Source organism: Engraulis encrasicolus, chromosome 19 (assembly GCF_034702125.1).
Source record: "Engraulis encrasicolus isolate BLACKSEA-1 chromosome 19, IST_EnEncr_1.0, whole genome shotgun sequence".
NCBI classification, from domain to species: domain Eukaryota; kingdom Metazoa; phylum Chordata; class Actinopteri; order Clupeiformes; family Engraulidae; genus Engraulis; species Engraulis encrasicolus.
The window spans coordinates 31221339-31247984 of record NC_085875.1 but is presented as its reverse complement, the minus strand read 5'-3'; the positions used below and the strand labels follow the sequence as shown (position 1 = coordinate 31247984).

At 41.7% G+C, this 26646-nt stretch overlaps 1 protein-coding gene across 1 annotated transcript; it reads left to right on the top strand.

Annotated features, from left to right (window-relative positions):
* Positions 1–25449, top strand: impg1b (interphotoreceptor matrix proteoglycan 1b). The gene is made up of 15 exons (XM_063223871.1): positions 1–68; positions 5364–5576; positions 7329–7495; positions 9079–9207; positions 9945–10003; positions 10321–10502; positions 12831–13021; positions 13409–13759; positions 14054–14137; positions 18478–18697; positions 19877–20087; positions 20999–21184; positions 21524–21710; positions 24183–24283; positions 25431–25449. Exons 1-15 carry the CDS (start codon positions 2–4, stop codon positions 25447–25449), a joined length of 2367 nt encoding a protein of 788 aa, XP_063079941.1. The 5' UTR covers position 1.
* Positions 25450–26646: the final 1197 nt, after the last annotated feature.

Genomic DNA, 26646 nt, shown 5'->3' with positions numbered 1-26646 from the left:
CATGCCACCGAGAAATGGATTGTTTATGTTTCTGTGCTTGTTCACCCTTCAACTGAGCATCATCAAAGGTAAGCCAGCCTTCAACTCCACTCAGCCAGTGATAGAGGCATCTGGCTGTGTCTGGTTTATTTTTTGTATTTTACTGTGGAATTTGACCTTTAAGAGTGTATCGTCACACCGGTGTGATGGAAATGTTCAGGCAGTGAAAGTTCTATAGAATTCTGGGTGCCGTACAATACAATTTGACATTTTAGAATCTTACATTGTTATGGAACACATTCTTTTTAAAGAATGTTCAAAAACCCACACTCTTAAATGACACTTTAGGGGCCTCGCTCCGCTGTGTGTGTCTATGTGAGTGAGTGTGGTTGGTGGCCATGACCCATGAAGATTCTGAATGGACCTTTTTCAGGTGAGGTCAGACATATTCAGTTCAATGCATTTGATGCAGGAAAAGTGGCATCCATAAATTTACATAAGTTTACGCCCAACTGTTTTCTATGGAAACAGGGAATCACTCTTTTTCCTTCTTTGCTTCAAAATGCAACTGGTTTGATGTCATTGTTAAAAAGGCTAATTGACGTCACAGAACTCGTTCCTCTTCTGGGAAGCAACGTAGACACAGTCCACAGGAACCTGGGACTAAAATAGCAGGGTCAGCGGCCATTGTTTTACGAGAGGCCAAATACATCAATGATGCCACCTGTAGTCAATCCTCCCGCCAGCTTATTAGACTGGGCAGGGCAGGTCTGTGCCAAGCGATTACCTAATCATTATCACAATGAACTGCGGGACAGAAGATAAAAAAGTGATGGGCAATCGTTTGTTATCCCATTAGTCTGTGTCTTCTGGTGTCCTTCCTCCTATAGTGTAGCTTCAAATCCGTGAGAACATTTGTTATCATTTACAGTTTTTCTTGATTGCTTTGACACAGTTGTCACTCCAAAAAGCACATTTTCATATCAGTTCACGCAACGGGCTAACCAGTTCAACCGATTCTCCAAACACAACATCTTTGTTTGCTAAAGGCTTCTACGTTTCCAAAATATTTAACATATGTAATAAAAGCAAACTCTGTCTTCAGTCCAATACACACTGCATAGCAGTGTATGAACCCTCCCAGTCAGTCATTACACAATGGTCGTAAAAATCCAAAACACGGCTATCATGTTGACAGAATTTGCCGTTATTTAACACTGTTGTCAATTACATAACTTTCAAGCCAGTCAGTTCCATTGTTGTTTCTTTTACTTAGCCACTGACCCTGCTTGATCGGGATCTACTGTACTGACTGGGAGATGGCAGGCCCAGTAAATGCTTTGCATAAAGATTTGAATTGTGTGTCTTTTCTTATGTAAAATTGTCAATAGGCTAGGTATTGTAACAATAATGTCTTATTGCAAAGAATTGGATTGAGAATCAGAATGCTTTAATGTAGTTTTTATTTTGTTTTTGTTTGTTTGTTTGTTTTCATTTTTTTTCACTGTACTCAAAAATGTACTAATGGCTGATAACGGTATTACAGAAAATATGTGTAAAGTAAAATATGATGTTGCAGTAGAATGCACTTACAGTAAATTTGCAAAATAACTCCATGCCAAGAACAAACAAGAAGACACTGTGTATAAAGACTGATTGCTAAATTAAGATTTTTGAGAAGGAGTGTCAAATAGGTGCTCTGGTGTGTTCACACAACTGGGGTAGTTTCTAAAAGTCAGGAGTAGATTTTTCTGTATGGTTATCAGAGCTTAAACAATGAAATGTGCACTACTTAAATGACACATGCGTTAACTGTTTAGCAAAAACTGTGTTATATGAATGGGAAATATGTCAAGTCAACAAGAATGTGTTAACACATATGCACAACGTGTTTTTTGCTTTGCTGAAATAGTGATCATGACGACTTTGTGTGAGTCAGTTTAAAAAATCGTGTTAAAGCGATCAAGAAAAACTGTAACAATCATTCATGTTTTCGTTCTTGAGCATTTTTGTTTTAATTTTGTGTTTATACGAATGGAAGAAAGAAGAACATTGTACAGAGATCGAAATTTTAGATTTATCAAAGACTACAATGAACCCATGCTTTGCATGTTGCATTTTTCGTAGTATTATTCCTGGGAACAATGAAATCCTCATCCCTGGTGTTTGGCCCGCATTCATTCATTAGCGGGAACGCGGGGAGGACAAAGGCATTCTGTTGGTAGGCGTGCAGGCTAATCTATTCTGGCTTGTACCTTCTCCGTGAGGCCGCCATGCACTGCGCTAATAATAAGGACGCACTTAGCCTTCCCCTGTCCTCATGTAGACACATGCGCACGACTCACAACCTGTTTCCATTTGTCAATTAAATGAGACTGTCAAAAACAAGATTGCCCTCTTTTGCCGGTGCTTGGCTTTAATAGGCCACAAAAAGTCTTTATCAGCAATTACCATGTCAGCTTGTGTTGCGTTTACGGGCTTCTGGTGCCCACGGCACGGGGCAAGGCTGTGCTCTTTCACCCAGAAGATGAGGGGGGTGCTGAAAAAACTTAATGTTCAAGGAACTTAGCAAACACAACGCCTTACACACCTTACTCTCCACCCCCCAAAACAAACATGGACACATGCACCCAGACACGTGCATAGATACACAAGCGCACAGACTCAAACACACACACACACACACACACACACACACACACACACACACACACACACACACACACACACACACACACACACACACACACACACACACACACACACACACACACCCTGATGGCACTACCAGTTCATTAAAATTCTGTGGAATGGCTATGGCTCATAAAATAATTTCTGGACTGGCTTCACAATTATGCGCAGCCTCTATTTACGCCAGTAATGGAGTGGGCTGTGTCACGCCAACCGTGGCCAATGGTGCTGATATCGTTTACAGTACACCATGCGCAGTCAAAACTTGAGGGCCTTAATCCTCCGGACCGGAGTGGCAGCGTGTGCGTGGTGGTCGTTAGTTGTCGTCGTCCGCTGAGCTTTCGGGGCTTAAGAGTCTTAAGAGCAGTCTCTGAAGTTCACCACCTGCTCGCACAATGCGGCCATTTGGAGAAAACGGATCTCCGTGAATGGACGTCCCTATGCTTTCTCCACTAATAGCTTTGCGTAACAAACTGCTCAGCATCGGCTGTATATTGCAGCGTGTAGAGTGACGTGAAAACCGAAGTAAACAAGACAAGCGGACTATTTGATGGACTGATGTCACTAGAGGGGCCTTTAGTTATTGTTGAATAATGAAATTCTGAATAATAAATAATGAATAATTAAGTGTCAAGGGCATAGAGTAGCCGACCATTTTTACTTTTCGATTCTTACATAGTTTTTGCCTTACTCTCAGGTGCGGTTTCCACGTATCTGAATATTTTTAAATGTGGATATTTTTTGTCCTGGCTAGGTGTAAATGCAACATGTGGGTAAAAATAATAACTTCATTATAACATGTGCATTTTAGCCTCCTAAATGGGATATTTTTAAAGCTTTTTTTTTGATATGCCGATTTTTAAACTCTGTTCAGGTGTAAACGTAAGGCCAAAAGCAATGCGTTTTCAAAAAGATTCATAGTATGTGTAAACAGCTTCTCAGATGAGTCATAGATGAGCACATGCTTTCGAATCCTCAAGGAAATTGAATATGAATTTAATAAATGGCGCCCCAAGGGAGCAGTGCGGCGGGACGGTACCATGCTCAGGGTACCTCAGTCATGGAGGAGGATGGGGGAGAGCACTGGTTAATTACTCCCCCTACCAACCTGGCGGGTCGGGAGTCGAACCGGCAACCTTTGAGCTACAAGTCTGACGCCTTAACCGCTTGCCCATACCCACTGCCCTATGTCTACCATGCCTGTAGGAAATGATACGATATTTGGTCACATACTCCCTGATACTGTATGTGTCGGTAAAGGGACAATTTTAACCCTTGTAAAGTGTTCTGGTCATTTTGAGAGGTTTTCAGTTTTTAGCATGACAAAAATAGTATCAGTTATTATTCTTTCACACTGGCTTTGGCTCATTTTCAGTGAGGAACATGAATCTGAAAAAAATGTGTGGGTTTAGTTTACTCACTTTCTTCACTGTCTCCTTATCTTTCTCTCTCTGTATCTCCCACTCTCAAAAACATAAATAAACAGAAATTCACAGGCAGGGTGAGGGAAACATGAGGGTGAATATGAGCTATGATTTTTTCAATTTTTCATTATTTTTCTATATGGGTCTAATTGACTTGAAAACCTTCTATGTAACCAAAACACAAAAACACCTTACAAGTGTTAAAATCAGTGGGCTACAAGTAGTTTAGGGTTTGCAGCAGTGAGGTACACTGTAAGATATACTACTTTTTACGCAACAAAGTTTGCAACTGGATGAACTGATATCCCTTTCATGGAACAGTGGGCATATTAATTTTGAACTTGGAACAGAGAATGTTTCTAAGAATATTAGGACGATTTAAATGTTAATTCACAGTTTTCATACTTTATCATACCAAGGTGTTAATCTTAAAGAGCTCATTTACAGTATTCATGGAAAAGGAACAAACATGAATATTGAAAAGCCTTAATTGGCCAATTTTGGCTCATGGGTATGCTGTCCACTGTCCAGCTAAAATGTGGGCAACGTGCGGCCAACTTAACATCTGCCCTGCTGCTAATAGAACAGACATTGGACTCAACCGGTTCTAATCTCAATAAACAACCCCCTGTGCATACACAAATAGACTTCATTTTGACACGTCACAAGATTAACAGCTGCACACTCTAGCCATTGGGAATGCCTCTTACACAACCTTATGAGACGTCAGTAAAGTAAGAGAGAAAGACATACCTGTTAAACAGAATTGCCACGTGGGGAGTGAGGAGTTGGAGAACGCTAATAAACCCATACCTTAGAGTAGGCAAGATTTTATTGCCCAATGAGGAACCAGGCTCAAATACAACCTGCAGTGCACAGTTTAACAAAATACCAGTGTTAATATGACAAATAGAATGAAATTATCTGAAATAGTGTTAATTTTACTCTTTGGTCAGTGTAACAATTTCATTCTATTCAATATGTGTAAATATGTAGAGTTGCAAGTTTCATTTAATACCACTGTTTCTTGAGAGTAATCTGACTCTCCACAGTGTTTTAAATACTCTATCTGGATTTATATAGGTTTATATTACTCTGAAATATTGACACACCATTTTTGTTTACTGTGTGGGTCATAACCCAACTCTACCTCATCTCCATGTCTCTTCCCCTCTCTTCTCTACTCTTCACTTTAAAAAAAAGTACAGAATACATTTTAGAACAAAAGGAAACAAGGACTTATTCTTGACCATTCCTACTTGTTTACAGATACCAACAGCCAAGACTTGTCTGGTCTCAGAACTGTGAGATATCGGCACTTCCTGGAATCATCGCGGCCGGTGAGAGCGATGTCCCTTGGGCACGGGCTGAGCAGGATCAGGGCCAGGAGGTCCACGGTGTTCTCCACGGGGGTCAAAGTCTGTCCGTTTGAGTCGATGACCGAGGTCATAGGCAGCCACCGGGCCTACTACAGGATGAGAGGTACAGTGACCCATGTCAATAGAAGCATATCAGCTAAACAGGGGTGCCTTTCTTGAAGGTGTAGTTGTTAGCAACTTGGGTAGTTATCAATGGGAAATTGCATAGCAAACAACAAAGTAGTTAACACAGTTAACAAGTATGGTTTCGAGAAATGCACCCCAGGTTTGTGCAGCTTGAAAGCGTGTTAGCAAGTTAGCAACTTCAGTAGTTGCCAATGGGAGATTGCATTGCAATCAACAAAGTAATTGACATAGTTAGCAACTACAGTTTTGTGAAATGCACCCCAGAGTTGTTCAGTAGAATGAACTACCTGTTATTTCCATTCCATGCGCACAGCATGCAACTTCCATGAGACCTCCAAGGTGTTAATGTGTGGGGGATTACTGGCTAATACTGTGTATGCAGTAGAAGTACAAACAGAGGCAGACTTTCCATTAGGCAAACCTATACAACACCAGTAACTCCGCTGTACTTAATGATAGCCTAATGAGGGTTTTTACTTTTCTTCTAGTTCTATTTACTTCTACTTTGGTTTGTACACCTCTGCTGCAGTCATTGCCAGGGTCACTAGATGAGACAGGGATGGAGAGTGTGGAGCTGGGGCAGAAGCAAAAGCCGGAAGCCAAGGGAAGATTAAAAGAATGAGATGTGATCGATTTTTTTTAACCATGGGGCCAATGTGAGCAGTATTGATGAATACCCTCCCACAGTATCTTGGTCTTGTCTTTGGACCCTGTTAGAGAGGAGCTGAGGTGTCAAAAGTAAAAGTACATTTGTGGTGTAATTACAACACTAGCACATGGCATTACATAGCTGTTACATCATTTACTCCATTGTACCTAATGAGATAGACTGTGTTGTCAAGGACCCACCACAAACTTGATCCAACCAGTGCAGAGTTGATCGCAGAGCAGAGCTGATCGCAATACAAGTACACAGGTCTACTGGCTACTCAGATAAGTTACTTGTGTTGGAAGGAAACTGTGTTTCTTTTTACTTTAACTTTTACTTTTGACCGGATGGAGGAGGTGGTCTGCACACATCTTTGTTTGCAGGAGTAGCGATCTCAATGGAAATCACTTGAAAATGATAGAAGAAGCGCAACACTGCTACAATTACGGTCAAGGTTTTAATGTGAAAGCTGACGTTTCGGTCAGTCACTCTGATGAAGGTCTGACTGACCGAAACGGCAGCTTTCACATTAAAACCTTGACCGTACTTGTAGCAGTGTTGCGCTTCTTCTAAACTTTTACTTTTGACACCTCTGGAGAGGAGTAGATAAAACACACATTTGCTCTTCCCATCTGACTGGCATACAGTAGGACTAAAAGTTTCACTACTAACTCCCAGACGATCTTAACTCCAAGCAGCGGATGTCAAGAAGTGTGTGTGTGTGTGTGTGTGTGTGTGTGTGTGTGTGTGTGTGTGTGTGTGTGTGTGTGTGTGTGTGTGTGTGTGTGTGTGTGTGTGTGTGTGTGTGTGTGTGTGTGTGTGTGTGTGTGTGTGTGTGTGTGTGTGTGTGTGTGTGTGTGTGTGTACACATCTGTGTACCTGTATGTTTTTGTGTGCTGTACAAAGACTTACCATATATCTATTTCAACAGATACATACAGTATGATGCAAATAAATTATGCTGCACACAAAGTTATGACACTAAACTTTCCAGATCCTTTGATGAATGCAAATGCATATCCCTGGCGAGTGCAGATCTGATCCCTGTCCGATGAAAGATGTGTCTCTGTCTGTGTTCAGTGTGCCAGGAGGCGATATGGGAGGCGTTCCAGATCTTTCTGGACCGCGTGCCGGACAGCGAGGAGTACCATCGCTGGGTGGAGGCCTGCCAGAAAGAGACTATGTGCATGGAGGACCTGGCCAGGAACTTCAGCAGCAGCCAAGAGCATCTGGACATGGTGGCACAGGTACAGGGACCTTGTTATCCAGATGTTGTGGTAGACACATATATTTTTTCATCCTACTGCTGGATAATGAATGCTTCTATAAGAAAACAGTTGCCGTCTCAAAGTCAAAACTTTTTTTAATTTGACCAATGTTTCAGCTTATGCCTTCATCAGGGTTGTCAACAGAGGTGACCCTGATCAAGGTGTAAGCTGAAATGTGATTAAAAAAATGTATATCAGCATGAAGTTTTAAGTGTGCGACGGCAATTGTTTTCTTGAAGTAACCTATTGCGCTGCCACACACACCTCACATGGTAAAGTAATGAATGCTTCTAACCATCTTTCTACTCCCCACAGAGGGTGAATTTTACCCGGCTTCAATTAGGCAGGTAAGAAAAGTTATGAGAAATGTGAAATGAAATCAATCAAAATCGAAAATACTTTTCCCATCTAATAGTGGATTTTTGAAAATATCAATGGTATTGCTGTATGGGTATGCAATTTGCACACTGCAACAGGTTTTCTCAAAGTGCATTACAGTAAGCATGACAATATAAGCACCAATATTGTGATTTCGTTTCATTAATGTCAAATAGCGGGACATGTGAAATTGGCATGTTATGACATTATTATTTCTTCCTTTCAAACTAGTGATTCTACAACAGCCAGGCCTGGTGATATCTGTGAGTCTTCCAACTTTTATTATAAAATACATTTGTAAAATGAAACGACATAAAATAAAGTTAAATAAAAAAAGACTTCAACATCTCCTTCGCTGCAACTAATGTGTGTTTCATTTATTCCCTGGCAGGTTCAAAGACTGCTGCTGAGATGCAGCTCATAACACCAGAGGAGGTGACGGTGAGATTTTGGAGTTTATTGTCAAGGCGGTTCCTCGAACTGCAGGCTGTACCACCACGTCTTCAGAGTGCCAAGTTTTTCCAAAGCCTTCACAATCTAATCTTTTATGAAATGAATGGCAGAATGTATTAAATTAGTTTGGGACGAAACACAAAAGGAAGAGCACTAAAGGAAGAGCACTAAATCTTCAAAGTGCCAAGTTGTTTTTTTCACACTCTTAAACATCTGATCTATTATGGTTTAATGACAGAATGCATTAAATTAATGTGAAATAAATCACTGGTCAAAATAAAGTAGAGGGAAGAGACATTTATGCATACATACTACGTTAGTTTGAGATGGACATACTTTACAGTTCCCTCAAGATCAAATCATCTGACTACTTTTTCGATTGGTACCCAAACTTCAACTTTGCGGTCAGACTTTTCAAGATGCTTGCCATTACCATGGCAGCTGAGGTCTGTGACAGACAGGCTGTCTGTGACAAGTACGAAGGCATTCATCAGAGGTGGCAATGCTGGCTTTGGAAAGTGAGCTCCTCGCCAAACATTTGATCCAAATAATTTCCTCTGATCCTAATGAGTACATAAATCATGTCTCATGTCAATGCTAATTGGGTAATCACCTGTTAGAAAGAGTATGTGAAAGGAGTGGTTTTTTTTTTAGTTTTTCAAAGTTGGATTTGACACCTCTGGTAATCGTATCACCATTTATATGCTCTGTGCCGTCTCTCCGTGTCACAGACGACAGGACCAAGGGAGGAGATAGTTGTGGAGTTCAGCGTGACCATCGTGGACCTAGGCATCAGTCAGATTCTGGCCAAACCAGATTCTCCTGAGTACCATGAGACAACACACATTCTCAATGAAAAGGTGAATATGATAACATGATGTAATAAAATGATAGTATTAACAAGAATACTAACGCATACAAGTGGGAATTTGTCTTTCACCACATACAGAAAAAAACAAACATTAATCAATATTCAACTCATTTAGACTTGGAGACCCAGTCTTTGCTTAAACAACCTTTGAATAATATCAGAGCCTAATTGGCAGTGTTGTCCTATATTGACAATTTTGTGTGTGATCAGAATTTCAACTATATTATTATAATAATTATTATATGATATAAATATTATGCCTCAGTCTGTTGCCAGGAGTATTTGAGTATTCGTAATTGTCTATATACCTGTACTTTTAATGGTCCTTGCCTCGAATACCTGAATTGAGGTCATACTGTAGGCTTAATTTGGCTTTTGGGGTCAAAACATGATATGGAAGACTAAGCAAAGAGCAGCTTCAAAAGCTTTTGGCCAATTTGTACAGTTGGATATGACCATGCATGATAATAAGAAGAGAATAATTCTGTTATTCTTCAAGGACTTGTTTTGTATCGAGGTCATAGACACACAAAGACGAGACAAAGACTGAGCGGCTCTATAGTCCCAAATTAGTCAAGTCATTGTTTAATTGAAACACTTTCACTGCAGCGACAAAAGGGATTTGCAAGTGAAGTGTGTTAATGAAGCGAGACTTTTTAATTCATTACATAGGCCTATTTTACATAAGGGCTGTTTTGTTTTTGTTTCGTTTCTCTTCTCACACAGATGCTCCGCATCTTGGCCAAACTTCCTGGATTTAAAGAGCTGCACATGTTGGAATTTCGGTGGGTTATTGACTGTAAAAGTTCCTCTGATATTACCCTCTATTGAGCCAGAAAATTGTCTTGTCACGCAAACACCATTCTTCATAAGGAAACAGATTGTTATATAAAATAGGTTTGCGATGAATGAGCACGAGTAGTATTAAAAGTACTGTATGTCCGTGTGGTTACAACTTTTCTGAATGGACAAATTGTGGAACACCGTAAACACAATGCGTGGGGCTAATGAGGCCGTGTGGTGTCATGTTGTTGATCCTGATCCCGTACGTGCTAATTGAGTTCCTTTGTCCCCCGGTGGCCCTGTGCCTTTGTTTTCCCAGGCCCTGGGACGTCTCTATCCATTACGCTGTGGTCTTTGAGTCCCCCTCTCAACTTAAAGAGCCAGGCGCTGTGGGGGCAGACTCCCTCACCAAAATAGCCTTGCGGGAACTCGTTGCCAAAGCCCTGACGGAGGACACGTCGCTTCCAGTATACGACGTACACTCACTCACTTTTGGCTCAGGTAAGGCTTTAACCCAGGGGTGTCAAACTCATTTTAGTCCGGGGGCCGCATACAACCCATGTGGACCTCAAGCGGGCCGCATTAGTAAAATCATCGCAAAAAAAAAAAAAAACGTAAAGCAGAGGATTAGTGTTCAGTACTATCACGTTTTAAGTGTGTTGAATATGTAGAAAGCAATGCAATACTGATAATCCTATGCAAAATGTCCTTGACTTCATTCATTCATTGGCAACCGTCAATTAATTAAATATGGGACAGTTGATTTTGGCAGGGGGTCTGGGGGTTTTCCCCCAGAAAATTTTGTATTTCTTATATGTAATTTCCTGCATTTTCATGCATTCTAACATCCCGTTTCCAGTTTGAGCTTAATAGGAACCAATACAAATCCAACTATATTTATTATTTAATTACAACCAATACCAATACAATACGAATAAGAAGTATTAACATTTTATCTCTGTATATGAGGTCTATAATAAATGAGCTTTATCAAATGCCTGTTACAGTACAAATTCACTATTTATAATAGAAGTGTGATCTGCACTTTACTACATATATACAGTGTAACAGAGGGACCATTGGGTTAATGTCATGCAGGTCTCGATTTTGCCCCGAGGGTCGTAATTGCGCATTTCGGTTATTTCATTTAAAAAAAAAAAAAAAAAAAAAAATAAAAAAAAAAAAAAATTTTTTTTTTTTTTTTTTTTTTTACACCCGGGCCGGATGGAACCCTCTGGCGGGCCGGATGCGGCCCGCGGGCCGTATGTTTGACACCCCTGCTTTAACCCATTGATGCACGCCGTTCCTCCAGTGTGATTTTTATTGAAGAGTTAACTACCATAGTACTACAATACTATGACATAACACAGGGCCTTCAGTAATGCCATTCTGGTAACAGTGAATGTATAACGATGTGTCTTAAGGGGTTAAAAGGTTTTGATTTGTCTACAAGCATGGCTTTTTATGGTTAAGGGTACAGTATGAAATATTTTAGTATTCCAAAATGTTATCTTTTTTCATGAATACTTACCACCACCATCAAATTCTATGTATTCATTGTGACTGGCAAAATTACTCTTTTCATACATGAAAAGGCGGAGCTTCCCTGTGTCCGTAATAGACATGTTTAGTTGCAAAGCTTATCGTACTTTGGTCAAGCGAGTAAATATTAGTTTATTACCTAGTAAATGAATAGATCAAATTTGGGAATAGTCAGCAGTTGCAATGAGCAGCATAGTTGCAATACCAACTCCACAGTCCTACATACTCTACATTTAACTCCAATGCCATGCCCAAAACTCAATGCCAATATTTCCAATTAGGAAATACTTTCAGCATATATACATTCTGACAGGTTTAATACTGTACTGTAGAAGCAGCTAAAGCATTATTTGTGTCTTTTTAATTCTAGTACACACTCAATGTGTTTGCAGTCACCATGCCCACACATGCAGTACGAAGAGGCAAGACTGACAGTGCAGTTGAGGACACACAGAATTTATCGCAACTGAATTTATCACAACAGAATTTATGATTACGTAGGCTGTAGAGAGCATGAAGGAGGATTACAATGAGAGAGCTCATTGATGCCACTGCACCAGTCTCTGTGGAGGAAGAGATGGAGGAGGTGATACAATAGATGAGACCTGTGATGAGGGAGCCTGAGGAGGCAGAAGAGGAAGCTTCCAAGAATTTGAATGAATTCACCACTAAGGAGGTTGTTGAGACGGAGGATAGCTACAGTTTGAGAGATTTGATAATACCTCTGCACTAGTATCTGTGGTGGTGGAGGAGGAGGAGGTAGATGAGAGCTCTTTAGTGGGGGGCGGGGGACCCTAAGGAGACAGTAGGGGAAGCTCCTTCTGCGACTCCTCTTACGGATATCGAGCGCCACCCTGCTGAGCCAATCAAAATCCCTGCGCTCGGTGAAACGGAAGGCCTCCCACAGCTTTCAAATCTCATGCCCAATGAGCAAGAGAGCCAACAGAAGCAGAGGGTGGAATTCCCATGTGCTACTGTTGAGACGCAAAATACATACAGTACAGTACTCAAGATGACGACTGAAGCCAAGAATAGGCCATGCTTGTTAATTTGACTAAGATGACAAAATCTGGGTTATTTGGGAGGATGTGATTTTTGTCATCACTTTTTGTCAGCAATTTATTCTGTGGGCATAGACTTCTATCAGAAAGAAGAAAAGAACAAACTTTCTTTGCTCAGCCACCTCACGACAGCTAGCCGGAATACCGCTATATTTTGTGATTGTGATTCATTTTGATAAGTTTCATCCCTTTAATCTACTTCTCATGCATTTATTGTTTCTCAAAGGATCTGGTATGATACCTGAGGGACTGGAAGAGGTCAGCACCACAGCACCTACGCAGATGCATTCCCCGTCCACCGCTCCAACGCCATCGGCGACAACGGACCTAACCGCAATACCAAAACCTCACCTGAACCAAAACCTGGAAATTTCTGAGGAGGACCAAAAGGACACAGACATAGAGCCCATTTACACAGTAACCACAGTACCTGACCATGTACCCACAGTACCTGCCCACGTACCCACAGTAGCCAACCACTTACCTACAGTACCTGCCCACATACCCACAACACCTGCTCACATACCCACAACACCTGCTCACATACCCACAGTATCTCCTCACAAACCTACTGTATCTCCTCACATACCCACGGTACCGGCCCACAAACCTACTGTACCTGCTCACATACCCACAGAACCTGCGCACATACCCACAGAACCTGCGCACATACAAACAGCACCTGCCCACATACCCACGGTACCGGCCCACATACAAACAGCACCTGGCCACATACCTGCTGTATCTACCATCACTGAATTGGTACAACCAGAAGAACCTACTTCAGTGCCGCCTGTTCCAGAGCCTGAAGAACCCATACTGACCTCCCCAGTACCTGGCACCACGTTGTCTGACGTGCCCATGGACGTGCCAGCTCAGCAGGGAAGCCCAGAAGGTGGCCAGAACGTGCAGCGGGACAATTCAGGCCCCAGGACAGACTTTGGTCTTGAGACAAACGAGATTGAGATGGTGGCGATGGTGGTGCCAACGTCACATCCGACAGTCGTGAGCACGCCAGCCATGGGGGCATCCAGCAGGCCCAATGATCTGGTGGTGTTCTTCAGTCTGAGAGTTACTAATATGGTCTTTTCTGAGGACTTATTCAACAAGAACTCTCCGGAGTACAAATCCCTGGAGAATACGTTTATTGAGCTGGTAAGTAAACGTTTGTACAGCGTTCGGTTCCTGTTTGAGTGTGCGCCTTGTTCTTTGTGTTGCACACTTATAGAAACTTAAGATTTGTGTTAATGACACAATTGAGGGCCGTTGTGAAAATTGAAGAAGGTCATTGCCCTTTTTTTTAAACACAGTTTAATTAGACTTACTGTATTTAATTAAGACTTCCATTGGATGCTTTGGGTTTACTGGATTATGGGTTATTATAAGTGACAACTTTAGCAAACCCTGTAACGTGACATTTGAAACATTGTGAAATTGTATTTTAACTAGAGACAGTTTCCCGATCCGAAGGAATCTCCAAACCCTAAGATGTCCTCTAAAATGGAAGCAGGAAAGACATTAGCCTCAGTACCGGTATCTCCAAAGGCTTCCACTTTCAGTTCATTAGTTACTAACTGCCAATTACATCCTAATTCCTGAACAGTGTTCTAACACATAACAAATGATTTTGTAATATTGCCTAAGTTTAATGTTTGTCTCTAAATATTCATCCTAAGATTTCTTTGAGTTTCCAGTACTAATTTGTTGTATAAAAAGGAGACAATCCGCACACTTCAGATCTGCCTGATGAAGGTCTAAGGACCGAAAGCTTGCAAGTCTAGTAAAGCTTCTTTGCACAAAAATAGACCTGAAGTGTGCGGATTGTCTCCTTTTTATACAGAAATTTCTACTGAATCCTGCGTCTTATAAACAGACGAGCGGTGGCCTATCACAACTTCAGTACTAATTTATTAACATCTACACCACTGTCTTGAAAGATTTACATCTTTCCAATGGAATTGTACTGTAGCTTTCAAATCTTTCAATATGTGCCACATACACTTCACTGAAGAGATTTGGAAGCATACAGCTGACCACGATTAATAGGCTTACTCCACACTGTTGTTTTGTCTGAAACGGTACCAAGAATTCTTTGTGGCACTATGTACACATAGTGTTCGTATTGTTCCTTTTTTTATGTGGATTTACATCAGAATTTCTGGCATGGATAATCTTCAATAGAGGAACAGGTTTGGTATCAGGCTATTTTGAGGACACGGGCAGGGCAGGGCATGAAAGATATTGGAAACTTCAAAGTGCTACCCAGATATTCGATAGTAACTCACTGAATTATCCATACCAGTCCTGGGTGACTGCCTGAGCACCATAGGGGCATAACACAGACCTCTGGCCTATGAATGAGACATCTCTCTACTGAATTGGTGTGAGGAAGAGGGAAAATAGCATCAGTAGTTTTATCGTGGTATTATGAGCAGATTAATCAGTGCAAAATCACCATGTGGTCCTCAAAGCATTGGTGATTTTCAGGGGACAGTGTTGGGTCTGTTTGAGTAACTTATGAGTAACTTGCAATGGAAGACCTACTGCAGGGGTGGTCTGCATCAGCTGACAGTGGACATACATGCGAGGCCTAATTGGCGGCTGACTAACTAAGAGGCTTTAGGTAATTCTAATTTCTAGGAGCAATGTGCATGCATTTTACGTGATCACTATGACTGAGGAAAATAAGATTAGGGACCCGTATGCTTGCACGTGCAGCAGTGTGATGTGTGTATGTGCGTGTTTGTGTGCGTGTGCTTGCATTGGCGTGTGTGTGTGTGTGTGTGTGTGTGTGTGTGTGTGTGTGTGTGTGTGTGTGTGTGTGTGTGTGTGTGTGTGTGTGTGTGTGTGTGTGTGTGTGTGTGTGTGTGTTTGTTTATCTGTCAGCAAGATAACTCAAAAAGTTATGAATGTATTTGGATGAAACTTTGTGCAGTTGCTGGAAATGACAAAAGGAACAAGTGATTACATTTTGTTGGTGATCCAGATCACGATCCGAATTCAGGAATTTTGTAAAGATTGTGGGAAAGCACGAATTTTGACATTCTAGTTTCTAACTCAAATGTTCTATCAAGCAGCCTTATTGGCAGAGGTCTGCACTCCCTGCATTTCTAGTTATTAATACTACTCTCCTGTAAGCTGATTAATTTGCCAAGATACAATTATTACGTTTTTTTGTATTACTGAATTGCTGATTTGTAGTTGCCTGTTGCCTTACTGTATCTTGTACTGGTCTGTGTTGCACCCAGTATACTGTAATTGGATATGCAGGTTTAAATGGCTTGGTGACAGAAACAGCCTGATGCCATTACAGTATTAACATTAGGTAATTTTATCTCGCCCATCATGACCAAGCACAGCACAACATCGCTGCAGCATTATATGGAATTCCCTAAAGAACAGACAAGGAATTTTGGAGACATGGGCCTTAGGCTGTGACTCTTGTGTTGCCTCAATGCAACAATTGTTCATCCATAGCCTACAGCTTAGTGAGTTCTGCAGTTCTGTTCACTGTGTTCTGTTTGTTCTGCACAGTTTGCATTCTGCCAGCAAGACCTCACACTACCATTCAGTCAGTGCACCTTTGTCAGGTTGACTAGTTACTTCACAGGTACATTTCTCACAAATAAGCCAACAGGATAACAGAAAGAAGAATGGAGATAGTCAACGAGATGCATCAGGGAGGCTAGAGAAGAAGTTCCTAGGATCCTACAGTATCAGTGCGTCAAATGTGCCAAAAAATTACAAATAGATCTTTTGTTCAATTAGTTTGTGAGTTGTGTCATGGCTTTTCTACAGTATAGAGATTAGAATAGATACAGTGTGCAAGACAGAGAAGCTAGGAGCGACCTTTGAACATTGACTTTTTTACATACAGTTTAATTGAACTTAATATATTTAATTAAGACTTTCATTGAATGCTTTGGGTTTACTGGATTATGGATTATTATAAGTGACAACTTTAACAAACAAAAGACAGAGAAGTCAGGAGAGATGCCATGGGTGGCACCCATTTTTTGGTCTGTTTGACTCTATTTATGACAGGACAGTGAAGGTGGTGACAGGAAGCGAGTGGGGAGAGAGTGATGGGGAAGGGCTGGCAAAGGACCCAGTCCGGGAATCGAACCCGGGTCAGCCGCATGGTAGATGAGTGCCCTACCGTTTGGCCACGGCAGGGCCGATAAGTGACAACTTTAACAAACCAAAGACAGAGAAGTTAGGAGAGATGCCATGGCTGGTGGCACCTTTAAAAGGCCTGGGTAGGTGTAATGGTGCCTGGGTGTAAGAGTGCCTGGGTGTAAGAGTGCATGCCCTGCCAATTATTCCCGCCTCTTGGTGGCCGGCCACCACAGCTGCAGATCATCTCCTAATGCCTCTTATCTCCTGGTGTACAGGCACGGCTCCGCTGTGCTAATACAAGCTAATCCTCCCGCTTCACCTCTTGAAGACACTGTGCTGCTTGCTGATGCTCACAGTGGCTTTGTAATCCTCAAAAACTATCATGTAAACAAAATATTACACACAGGGACGTGTTGTTATGTTATGATATGTTATGTTGAAGTCTATTATTTTCTCTTGACATTTTAAGGCATGCTGTTGTTGAGGAGACTCGCTACACAGATAGATGTTGTTTGGTATGCATTTACACGTGCTCCTTTATCTCCCAGGAACTATTGAACCTTAATGCTGTGTCGGCAAACCTTCACGAGGCCCCCCTGTTTACGTTAGATGCTGACTTGCTGCTTGACCTTTTCAGTGTATTGGAAAAAAATCAGGTGTCTGCAAAGCAATCCACACATGTGTTGGCTTGAGACTGAGAGCAGGCGAATCAATGTCTTGAAATCGCACTGGCTCTGGCCTTGGGCTTTTAACAGGCTGACATTTTATACTAAATGCACGGACTTATTAACTGAAAAATGTGTGCGGCAGGTGAAAACATTCTGTACCAGCCTTGAGGTTAAGATTCATTTCAGTTTTTGGTATGGCTGTGACATTAATGCATTAATTTCGATTAATTAATCACACGATTGAAAAAAAAAATTAACACGATTTAAAAAATGAATCGCAGTATAATATCGCTACATAGTTCTGGATTAGACCAGTGGAGGGCAGTATTACGCCTGATGGTGAACAGCCTGCTGAAACTGAGAAGAGTTCTCTCTTTTAAAAATGAATAATGTTTTTAGATTACGGTTATTTCTTGTAATTATTCAAAATCCATGTGAAAAAAAATATTTTTCACTGTTCTCAGGTCAGATATTTAAATGCGATTAAAATGCTATTAATTTGATTAATTAATTTCAAAGCCTATAAATGAATGCGATTAAAAATTTGAATCGAGTCCAAGCCCTAGTTTTTGGTGTTCATTGTATGGTGTTGCTTTACTGCCTGAATTCAGCATGGCATAATTGACAAGTTTTTTGAAGATGGCCGAATACAAATTGAACTTGTACCTATAAGTGAATAATCAATAAAGCTATTAAACTAAACTTCTTTCACCCCCATGTCAAATCAACTCGCCTGTCCAAACTGCCAAAGTTTTTCTGTGCCTTTCACCTCCACTAACCATTTTCTTTCAGCACTAAAAATCTTTGACAAATTGTCCTGTATTGAATACATCGTCATTGTCGCTCAGATGAAATGATGTCTGCAAAATTATCCTGTCTGCCTTGTCTGTATAGTGTGCTTACATAACTCTCTTGGAACCATTTCTAGATGTCTCTGAAAAGTTTTTTTAATATAATAAATGCTTTTTTGATTATCTGAAGGCAGCCAAGAATGATTGAATACTTTTGACACCTACATAAATTAACTGTCTGTCCTGCCCCCTTTGTTCTTTCTCACTGTCATTTCATTGTCTCCGTCATTCACAGCTTCTGCCCTATCTACAGTCAAACCTGACAGGATTCAAAGAGCTCGAGATCCTCAATTTCAGGAACGGGAGCGTGGTGGTGAATAGCAAGATGAAGTTTGAGAAGCAAGTACCTTACAACGTCACCGAGGCGGTGGCTTGTGTACTGGAGGAGTTTTGCAATACCGCGTCCCAGCGGCTTGACCTGGAGATAGATACCAGCTCTTTGGATATCGAAGCTGGTAGGGAGGAGGGTAGCTATCAGACTTTTTTCCATTCTGGGTGAGGGTTAATGCTCAGGTGAGCCCTTATGAAAAAGATCTATACAAAAATATTACAAGTTTTATAAAATCTTATGTAAGATTTTGAACTCTATTATAGTATGTGCCAAGAAAGCATTACACAGTCCATGCATGTACAATGCAATGTGTATGAATGCAGTATGTAGGCTGCTGTATAGAATGTGTTTGTCCGCCCTTACTTTTATATTTTGTATATTGCATACTATACTATACAATATACTATATTTGTATACTTGTATATTGTTAAAGAAAATGAGGAATGGGCTACTTTTGCCCCTTATATGGGCCATATAAGAATTGTATAGTCCATATATGAGTCGTTTTGTAAGTTTTATATAGATCTTTTCCGTATGGGGAGGTGGAGCAATGCTGTGCATTGTGATGCCGGGAAAAGGGCATTAACGGGTTGATTCTCATAACAACCCTGTGATACGTTGCCTGTAACTAGCTGATAGAAAAAGAGAGGGAAACCCTCACATTGCCAAGACAATTCTGTGATCTTAGTTCATTTGAATGCTTCATATTTCATGCTGTCTACATGACATAAAGTAAATCCAGAGTGGAACTGAAGTAATGAAAGTGCTGAGAGATAGCATTATTATACGGTGCAGAGCTGTGAAACAGTAATCTTCTCCTATCCAGCATGCACGGCACAGTGCCTTATCCATAGTCAACTTTTTCATGCCTCCCTAATGAAAACTGGTTTAAAACTGTCTCTGCCATCCATCAATTCAAAGCTCCCTTGAGTGACTAACCTTGACAATGCAAATGGTGGTGGTGGTGGAGCACGTGAGGAGTTGGAATGAGACAAAGCCAGGCTGGCTGCTGGACTGGGTGGGGGCCAGGGGCGGAACTATAGGGGGGGGGCACACAGGGCATTTGCCTCTGGGCCCAGGGCGCTCCTGTATTGGTATTGGGGGCCCTATTGTAGCCTTGGAAGGTTGTATGGGGCCTCTACCAGTGTCTTGCCCTTGGGCCCTATGTGCAATTGTTCCGCCACTGGTGTGTGTGTGTGTGTGTGTGTGGGGGGGGCTTTTCATTTTTGATGGCCATGCAAAACAGCATGTCATAAACACTAACCTCCTGTCGGTTGGGCTCCCCCCGCTGTTTATTTATTAGCTGATCAGGCGGACCCGTGCAAGTTTATGGCCTGCAACGAGCACTCCAACTGCGTGGTGAACACGTGGTCCACGGAGGCCGAGTGCGTGTGCGAGCCGGGCTACAGCGCAGAGAGCGGCCTGCCCTGCCAGAGTGTCTGTGAGGTGCAGCCCGACTACTGCCACAACGGCGGCATCTGCGAGGTCGTCCCAGGAGAGGGTGCCACCTGCAGGTGAGGAGGAGGAGGCCACCAAATCACCTGCGCTCACCTTTTTCATCAATTCATTCAACTGTGTGCCTTTGTCTGAATGTTTAGTTAATATGTCAGTACGTTTTGACAATTTCTCAAGCTCCTACCCTCACGGCTCATCTTTTCAACTCGTTCACCTGTACTGTATGTCTTTGATTGTCTGAGTGTTTTATGAATATGGCATTGTCTTTGCTCGTCTCTGAAGTGATTTTTTGTTGTACTGTTGTACAGCTTTTTACACTTCCTCATCTTTTGAATGTCAGTTGAATGTGTTAGTTTTTGTAACGTTAAGTCCCTGAAGTGGCCATTTGAACTGGAGCCAATGTTGCCTGACACTTTTGTTTCATATGCCAGTACTTTTCTAGTTTTTTAAGGGGATTTTTTTTAACGTACCGTAAAATCCCTAAAGTGACCATTTGAACTGGAGCCAATGTTGCCTGGAGCAGTAACAAAGTTAAACCACATGAAAATCATTCAAAGTGCCCCTGCGTGGACAATTATGTGTGACAAAACAGTAACCCACACAAAAAAACGGAACACGTACACAGGGCCGTAACCAGACATTTTCAAATAACGAGTTCAAATACTGCGTGCTGAATTGCATACTGTACATTTAGAATGCTTCAAACACTTAGTTTTCATTAATCACTGCCTTGAGGATAAATGGGGGAAACGTATACAGACTGAAATTATCATTGTTGATCTTATATCGATTTTCATCATAGATAAACTCTACATTACTGAAAAAAAATACAGAGGACATGACCTCTGTGTCCTCAATGGTAGTTACGGCCATGCACGTACAGTACACGCTTACCATCGGAGTGACAGGACAGTGTCTCTCCTATAGCTGTCCTCTAACCACGTCTTTGTGTCCTCTCGACGTGCTCTAGATGCCCTGTTGGCAAATTCTGGCATTTCCACGGCGAGCACTGCGCAGAACTGATGGCGGCAAACGTTGACCAAAATCAGCTGCTGGCCTTCCTACTGGGCGGCTTGGCTGTGGTCACCCTGGCGATAGCCGTGCTGGTTCTCATTAACAAGAAATGTATAAGGACCAGAAAGACAGTGACGTTAATGTAAGCTGACCTCTTTCTATTTCTTTTTGTTATGTTTTTTTCTATGTTCTGGTGGAAATGGGCAACCTGGTTTTCAAAAGCTGAGTCCAGTCTCGTCCCAATCTCCATGTCACCTGCCATGTGTGATTTTAGATTTAGATTCACCTGTATACTTGACAGTAGCATTAAACCACCTAGTATAGTATTTAGTGAATGGATTTGGAAGAACTGGATTTCAGCTTTGAAGCCAGCTTACGCATCTCTACTTACAGAATATATTTGTGTGTGTGTTTATTTCATTTCTTCCATTTCAGCAGGACACAGTATTAAAACTTGTATTATCTTGTTTATCTTGTTCAGGAAGCCTCATGAGGCCTCTCCCTATGAGAACTCAGTGAGGATTAATCCAATTTTTCAGAATGATGACGGAGGCATAACGCAACTTGCCAAAGTGCACTTCCCCTTGTGTACAGAGGAGGGCTCTTCCCAAGTCTCTGAGCAGGGCACCTTTCAATCAATACATGAAAACATACATGTTAGCATCGAGGTAAAGAGCAGAGCTTACGCATCCCGTATACTGTACTTGCTCTAACCCTAATCAGTTTTCACAGTAGCTCTTGTGCTAACAAACAAACTGTAGGCCTACTAACAATCTTGGACTTCTCGGACAGTTTTCTGCAATGCAGTGTTTCTCTCTTTCATACATGAAGATTGTCCTCATTTTTGCCTTTACCAAAATCTGAGTTTTTGTAGTAGCCTATCTCAACTGTCATACAATATTATGTAAAGAAACTTATTTTTGAGACATCGGAATCATGCGGTATGCAGTTGTTATACCTTATGATATCCACAGACATTGGAAGACCACAGCACTCTTGAGAGCTGAGTTGACGGTCTCATTGTCATGGACTATCAGATCACGTTACTTTTCTAAGGTGACGAGTTGGCTACGGCCTAATCTACGCCTCTGTTAGACTTGAGACGGCGAAGAAGTTCACCTCAGTTCTGCAGGGTTTATGTCAATGTTGTGTCAATCCTTTGACAGCTTAAGCAAGTGAGACCTTTTAGATCAAATAGGCCTATCAGGTCCTACTGACAAGGCAAAAAAACAGAATTTTCTGTAGATTCCGATAGCACTGCCTGCACTGTCATAGTAGCAGTTGTTAGTAGCGCTGTGCCTAAACAGTCCCTGTAGGGTTGCCACCTTTGTCTGAAAAAAATCCTGGACATTTCAAACTGAATCTGAATCGACCTCTTTGCTTGTGCGTAATGGTAGGCTATCCTTCATTAATTGTCCAGGAAAGTTTTTTTCCTGGACAGGTCATTAAAATTTAGCCTGGTTCTCACCGACGGTGTGTATGTGTAGCTCCGGAGCGGAGCTACACACACTACCGTCTGGTAGCGCTGCCATTAACATGCTCTTCTCGAGTAGAAAATAAACAGAGCATTTATTGCTTAAATATCAACAGCAGCGCGCATTGATGAGTCACAGGACAGATTATAGACTATATTGACTATTTAGAGATGAACAGAAAACGTTTTTGGAAGAATTTGTTGGTGGTGAGTTGCAATAAATGCACCATTTATTTTCTGACTCGAGAAAAGCATGTTAGCGGCAGCGCTACCAGACGGTAGTTTGTGTACACACACGCACTGTCGATGAGAACCAGGCTAATTAAAATCCTGGACAATCAGGAAAAACCTGGACAGGTGGCAACAGTAAGTCCCTGCCATCATTTTGTGATGCCTATCCACCTTATTACCCTGCCCACTAACCCTGTCCATTTCAACAGTTTTCGTTCTACTACAGCATTTCCGGTCTCCTATGCCTCTTTTCCACTGACGTTTTTTGGGTAGGCCTACAGCTCGACATAGCGCAACTCGGCCGCCATTTTTTGCTTTTCAAATAGGCACGACACACCTCAATCGTAAAGCAAAAAGTTGCGGCTGAGTTGAGCTGTAGGCCTACCAGAAAAGCGTACCTACCATTGGAAAAGAGGCACTCGCTTCAACATTTTTCGTCCTACTACAGCATTTCCGGTCTCCTAGCTCCGGTTAGACTGCCCATAGCTGTTCTGAACCATTCAGCATGAGCTACTGCTACTCTAATAGTAATGGTGCCGCCCTTGTCGCCATAGATAATAAGGTGGAAGGCTTATAGCTGCATAGAGAGCATCTACTGTATTTGCTTATGCCTATCTGCCAAGCCAGCCTACTTCCTGCTTCAATGAACTAGTGACATGATAATGCTGAGTGGTGTTTGCGGTCATTCGTTACTAGTTACTAGAGCTATGCCTATTAACAGCTCCTGCTGTTAATCTTTCTGTGAAGTCTATAGTCTAACAGCTGTATGGTAGTGAACACCTGCTTGCTTATGCCCATCTACCAATCTGCCAACCTGCTTCCTTCATTAACGAGTTAGTGATGTGATATGACCTAATGCTTAATATTATTTGCTGTTAGTTGCTAGTACTGGGGGTCAGCTCTATGTTCCCACAGCCCATTGGTCCCACAGCTTATTCTTGCTGCTCCAAGTTCCCACATTTCTAAGAAACTATTCAAATATAGGCTCTATGTTCCACAACTCCATGTTCCCACATTTCCGAGTAAACTAAGAGAACATGCCTTTCGCCCCGCCATGGGATTTTAAGGCCTACATTTTAACGAAATTCTTAGAAATGTGAGAACATGGACCAGCAGGTATAAGCTGTGGGACCAATGGGCCTAAAAAATAATGTTAAAAGTCTTAGTGATGTGGGACCAATGGGCTGTGCGAACATAGACAAACTCCCATAGCTGCAGGACAGTGATCATACGCTTGCTTTTGCCTACCTGCAGACCCAACCTGCTTCCTGCTTGAATGAGATAGTTCGTTTTGAGCTATAACAATACTGGATATTACATGCTGTTGCGGCCTATCTGCCTTGCCTATCCTATCCGCTTACTGCCTCAGCGACTAAGCTATGTGACGCAATGCTGATCCAGCGCTTGTATGTGCCATTGTCCCTGCCACTTCCAGATCCCCAGATCAGTCCCCAGACAGCTCTACAACAGCAGAACCGACAAGCTAGTTTCAGACATCGTAGACTTCCATCATTGCATACCACATGATGAGGTAAGGTAAGGATACAGTCACAGTGAGTTACCACATTCTATGCATCATTCTATGCATTCAAAGACGTTTAGTATTGTAAGTAAGCTGTTTGTTACTGTAATTAAGTTGTTTTGGCACCGTATACACCTGAAATTAAGTTATCAAAATACTTTTCAAAATCCCCATGGCTACAACACAGCATTCTGACCACAAGTTCCTCAACTTCCCTTTCCCCATACGTGATAAGTCTTTAAGGGAAGGGAAGGGACTTCTTAAATGCATTCAATGACATAATATGTACTGGGTTCAGCTTTACCACTTGACTGAGCTTTGTACAAACGCAAAGCAAATAGAGCTTACGCAAAGCAGCTCAAGGCTGTGCTTTGTCAACAACAATTTGCTTTTTTCTCAAGCACGTAAGAGGAAACCCAAGAGTGAGCTTCTTCCTCACCTTCTCACGTCTACCCATTAGTCCGACAGCCCATAAGTCAGACAATAAGCCATAGAAGAGCATAACGCTCTGGCTACTGGGCTACAAGCTACATGCATTTACTGACGGTTAGGGCTAGGAATTGTTTTGGTTTGGGCATAGTTTTAACTTTTCAGTTAATTTAAAAGTGAGTAATTACGAAGTCATGCCGCTAAAATAATTGTATACTGACAAAACATGCCTTTAATGACGGTTAGGGTTAGGAATTGTTTTGGTTTGGGCATAGTATGTGTGTGATCGGACTTATGGGCTGTCGGACCGATGGGATGTAACCCACCTTCTCACCCCTACCTGTCTTGATTTGTTCCTTGTTGCAGACATGGCCGCTTACCGATGATTGTCGGCCACCCAGTTGCCTTTCGCAGGATGCCGACAGCGAAGACTATGAAGTGACAATTTTGTGACAGACAGCTTTTGTGACAGATTTGACACTGCAATAGAAGAACCAAATGTCTCCCTGACTGCTCCGGGATGTGTGTTTGGACCTCTTTGGCCATGTGGAGCAATTGAAGGGGGCAGGATTGAGTCCAAACTACAGAGATCGATCTCGTTCCAATCTACTAAGTATCAGGAGAGTGCAGTTCCAATCAGCATTATAAACTGTTGTGCAGTACTGTTGGTCTGAAACATACTGTAGGTGCACTGTGCTTACATGCTGGTTGTGTCCCTTGTGTCATATACAGGGTGGTCAAAAATGTGTGAGATTCAAATGTTTTTGCTTAAAGGAACAGTCCACCATTTGTGGAAATGTGAGCATTTCCCACCTCCCCTCAAGCTAAATAATTGAGTTTGACCTTTCTTCTGTTCTTCTAGCAATTGTCTGAATCTGGGGATATTAGTCCTAGGGTGCATTCCAATATGTGACCTTGCATCCTCCACTTGGGCTTGTGGCCTCACGTTTTGCTGATGCCCCGCCTCCTTGGAAAAAACAATTAAGTTTCCCTGCTGTCAGCCTAGCCAAAACAATTTTGGTGGACTAGGCCTGTTCTTCATTTACCATTCTGTTTGAAAATGAGAAAATGACTTTACAATTGAGCTTTTGCGAGATATTGAAATGCTGTTGTCAGTGATGTCATCACAGTGTATTCCTTCCTGGTACAAGGCCACAAGCACAAGTGGAGGACACAAGGTCGCATATTGGAACGAATGCCTAGTTCCAAGCTAGCATACATTAGCCGCTAGATGGTACCATTCAGTTGAATGATACCTTATGTTAGCTTGCCGGTACAGTACAAGTTGCTTCACCAGGGTCCGAGAATGGATGGAAGAACTAGAGATATGATTTAACTCAACGGGGAGGCGGGAACTGAGCACATCTCCAGAAATGGTGGACTGTTCCTTTAAATTTTAAACGCCTTTATTTTACTTGCAATCTGGTGTGCAGACAAATTAAGCTAATTATATTTTTTAAATCTTTTGAAACGCATCTTTGCAATGATTATATGGTTTATTGCGCTATCTTTTTATATTCCAAGATTTATAATGTCTCATATTTTTGGCCGATCGTGTATATACTGTATATCCTTGTCAAAAAGGTTGTTTCTCTTCCCTCACAATGAGGTTTTATACATATCGGATACAGTTGCTGGTATCGTCACTGGAGGTAGGAAGCTGTATAGCTATCTAACCTTCTTCACTGTCCCAAAACAATAAGCTGAATGTAAAAATAAGATGCTTGTTTTATTGGACTTAAAATCTGTAGATATGTTAGGTCTACATTAAATGTACCTTAACTTGATATGTACATATTGAGTAAAACTGTTTAAATTAATATGTAGTGTTATTTAATGTCATGACTTAAGTTGACAACCCCCAGATCATGTGTGATGATGATATCAAAACATATTTAAAATATGTGGCAGTGTGTTATAAATGATTTTATACTTTTTTTTTCATTTG

Coding starts and splice junctions, on each gene's coding strand:
- impg1b (XM_063223871.1), top strand. CDS start 2: ATGCCACCGAGAAATGGATTGTTTATGTTTCTGTGCTTGTTCACCCTT. Junction 10,004..10,320: donor CTGCACATGTTGGAATTTCG/GTGGGTTATTGA, acceptor TTGTTTTCCCAG/GCCCTGGGACGTCTCTATCC. Junction 14,138..18,477: donor AGACATTAGCCTCAGTACCG/GTATCTCCAAAG, acceptor CGTCATTCACAG/CTTCTGCCCTATCTACAGTC.